The sequence below is a fragment of the Papilio polytes genome, unplaced genomic scaffold (assembly GCF_000836215.1).
Source record: "Papilio polytes unplaced genomic scaffold, Ppol_1.0 DF821289.1, whole genome shotgun sequence".
NCBI lineage: Eukaryota > Metazoa > Arthropoda > Insecta > Lepidoptera > Papilionidae > Papilio > Papilio polytes.
The window spans coordinates 6,230,857-6,233,410 of NW_013527915.1; the positions used below are offsets into that span (position 1 = coordinate 6,230,857).

General features: G+C 35.9%; 1 protein-coding gene across 1 annotated transcript in view; it reads left to right on the forward strand.

Moving 5' to 3' along the window:
- Positions 1-2,554, forward strand: part of LOC106109170 (integrin beta-PS) — a 14,068-nt gene that overhangs the window by 9,975 nt on the left and 1,539 nt on the right. Inside the window, exons 12-16 of the mRNA XM_013290574.1 lie at positions 1-48; positions 588-691; positions 940-1,081; positions 1,451-1,584; positions 2,473-2,553. Of these exons, the coding sequence (XP_013146028.1) occupies positions 1-48; positions 588-691; positions 940-1,081; positions 1,451-1,584; positions 2,473-2,553 (509 nt within the window). The remainder of the gene's footprint in view (positions 49-587; positions 692-939; positions 1,082-1,450; positions 1,585-2,472; position 2,554) is intronic.

The window sequence follows — 2,554 nt, forward strand, 5'->3', positions numbered from 1 at the left end:
GCCCCGCCTGCCAGTGCCCGCTCGACGAGACGCCCTGCCTCGCGCCCAGTCAGTGCACACCCTCCACCCTCCACCCTACACCCTCCACCCTCACACGCATTGGACAATTCAATGGAAAATAAATAATAAACTACTAATAGATAACTTTTATCATCAATGTACACTGAAATGTTCCAAAATAATCCATCTATACTAATATTATACGGAGGAAAGTTTTGTATTTTTGTATGTATTGAAATAACTCAGTCCCAATAGTGGGCCGATTTTAAAAATTCTTTCACCGTTAGAAAGGTGTTATCTATGAGTGACATAGGCTATATATTTTAATTTCACGCGGGCGAAGTCGCGAGCAACAGCTAGTATACAATAAACTACCATGTTAGATAGTAAGATAAATAAAATTTCTCATTTAATTTGAATTGTCTAAAAGAGTACATAGTAGTATTACAACTTGTAGTGGGAAGTTTCATTCGATTCACTTTGTCATGTTGAAGGTTCAAAAATTAATCAGTTGGGCTTATTTTAACTTAATCTAAGACGGTTTTGAATGAAATACTTTATACTTAGTTGCATAATATTTTATACAGACGGTAAAAGCTGCAGCGGCCACGGGCACTGCGTGTGCGGGCAGTGCGTGTGCGACGTCGACGAGGACCGCCACTACACCGGCATTTACTGCGAGAAGAGTCCAGTTAGTATTTCTATTTATTACTATGCATTGATAGTAATATTTGTCGCGATATTGTATATGCTAAAAACTACGAAATAATATTGGTATTGAAAATTCTCCGAATTTCATGATATAAGACTAAGAAAATGATAGAGATGATTTATCCGTCAAAAAATTTTAATAATCACTTTAGTGAGTGTTCTTTTTTCATAGATTTCACGAAAGAATAAGAATAGTAATGCTAATGTACTGTTTTTTTTTTTATTCAGGCGTTGCCGCGAAAATGCTTGGATTTCCAAGAATGTGTTCTCTGTCAAGTGCACAAGCGAGGACGATTGTACAATCCGGATGAACCGAAAGAGTGTGGCAAATGTGACTTGGAACCTGTTATCGAAGAGGGCAGAATCGAAGGTAAATTGTTCAATATTTTTAATAGAAATATTACACAGAGATTTACTGATAATTTTACATGTTTCGTATAAAGAACTAAAATGTAAAGGGACTTACTGTTACTATTTAGGTAGCGAATTATTTAAGATATGGACAGTTGCGATGGCCAGTCATAAATTGTATGGATTTTTCTAGTAAATTGAGGAGGGATTTTTATTTTTAAAAATATATGTTAATCTTATGGGATTAGCTCTATCATCAATCTCTATGTATGGATTTCTTGGCGGCAGTTAGCAGTCATAATGTGTCAGTTGATTGGCGGTGACGAACCAAACCAAGTGTGAACCGCGCATTAGTGAAACAAATGTTAACTTTTTATTACGTTTGCAGCCAATCAATCTATGAACGAGAACCTGTGCAACTACTACGACGACGACCACTGCCTGTACGTGTACGTGTACTCGTACAACGACACCGAGCACCTGCACATCCGCGCGCAGAAGGACAAAGTCTGCCCCAAGAAGGTATACTCCAACTAACAGTACCACACTGTGTTCTTCATCCATGTAAACGATACAAAAGTACGAAAAAAGGGAAATTATTTAGTCATAGTGTTACTAATAAAGATATTTATCTGTTCCCCTGCGGCTTCATCCGCATGAAATTATGAAAATTTTATTTTATTGTTTACATGTGTCAAATTATCAATAGCAAATGTCAAAATGACATGACATGAACAACCTTAGCAATCTTTCTTACTTGATGTTGGCAGCAACTTATGGTCTCTTTCTCATATTAGGGTTTTTATCCAAAATATTTACCCCCAAGTTTAATGGCGTGAAAATATGCAGCCTAAACCATGACATAAGTGTAGGGCCTTTTATTAAAAAAAAATATTAATAATATGCTGTAATTGCTGACGTGTTTACACTTTATTATAATAGTATAGATATAGATAACAAATTATGTTGTAGATTTTCGCAAAAGATACAAAAACTAAGGAAAACTATTTAGTCATAGTGTTAATTTTGCTATAATAAATGTGAAAGTTTAAATAGTGATGTTTGTTAGCTTGTAACATGAACAACTGAACGGATATCGATGAAATTTGGTACAGATGTAGTGATTAGTATGGAAGAACACATATGCAAGGAGAATTTTTGTTTTATTTTCTTCGAATCCGAAATATTGACTGACCTTTTAGTGTCTTTTCAAAGTGTAATGTAATTAACGAGTAAATGAAGTAGGCAATGTCGTGATTTTTCTAAACTGTAAACTTCACTGATAGACTAATTTTGGCTCCTCTTAATATTTTTTGTTGGCAAAAAAACTTAAAGAACACGTAGCTAAAGTGTGGTATCAATGGCGACAATTTTTTTAATTACTGTTTTAAATGTTTGTATTTCCGTCAGGTCTCTATCCTGGGCATCGTGCTGGGTGTGATAGCGGCGATCGTGCTGGTGGGCCTGGCGCTGCTGATGCTGTGGAAGATGG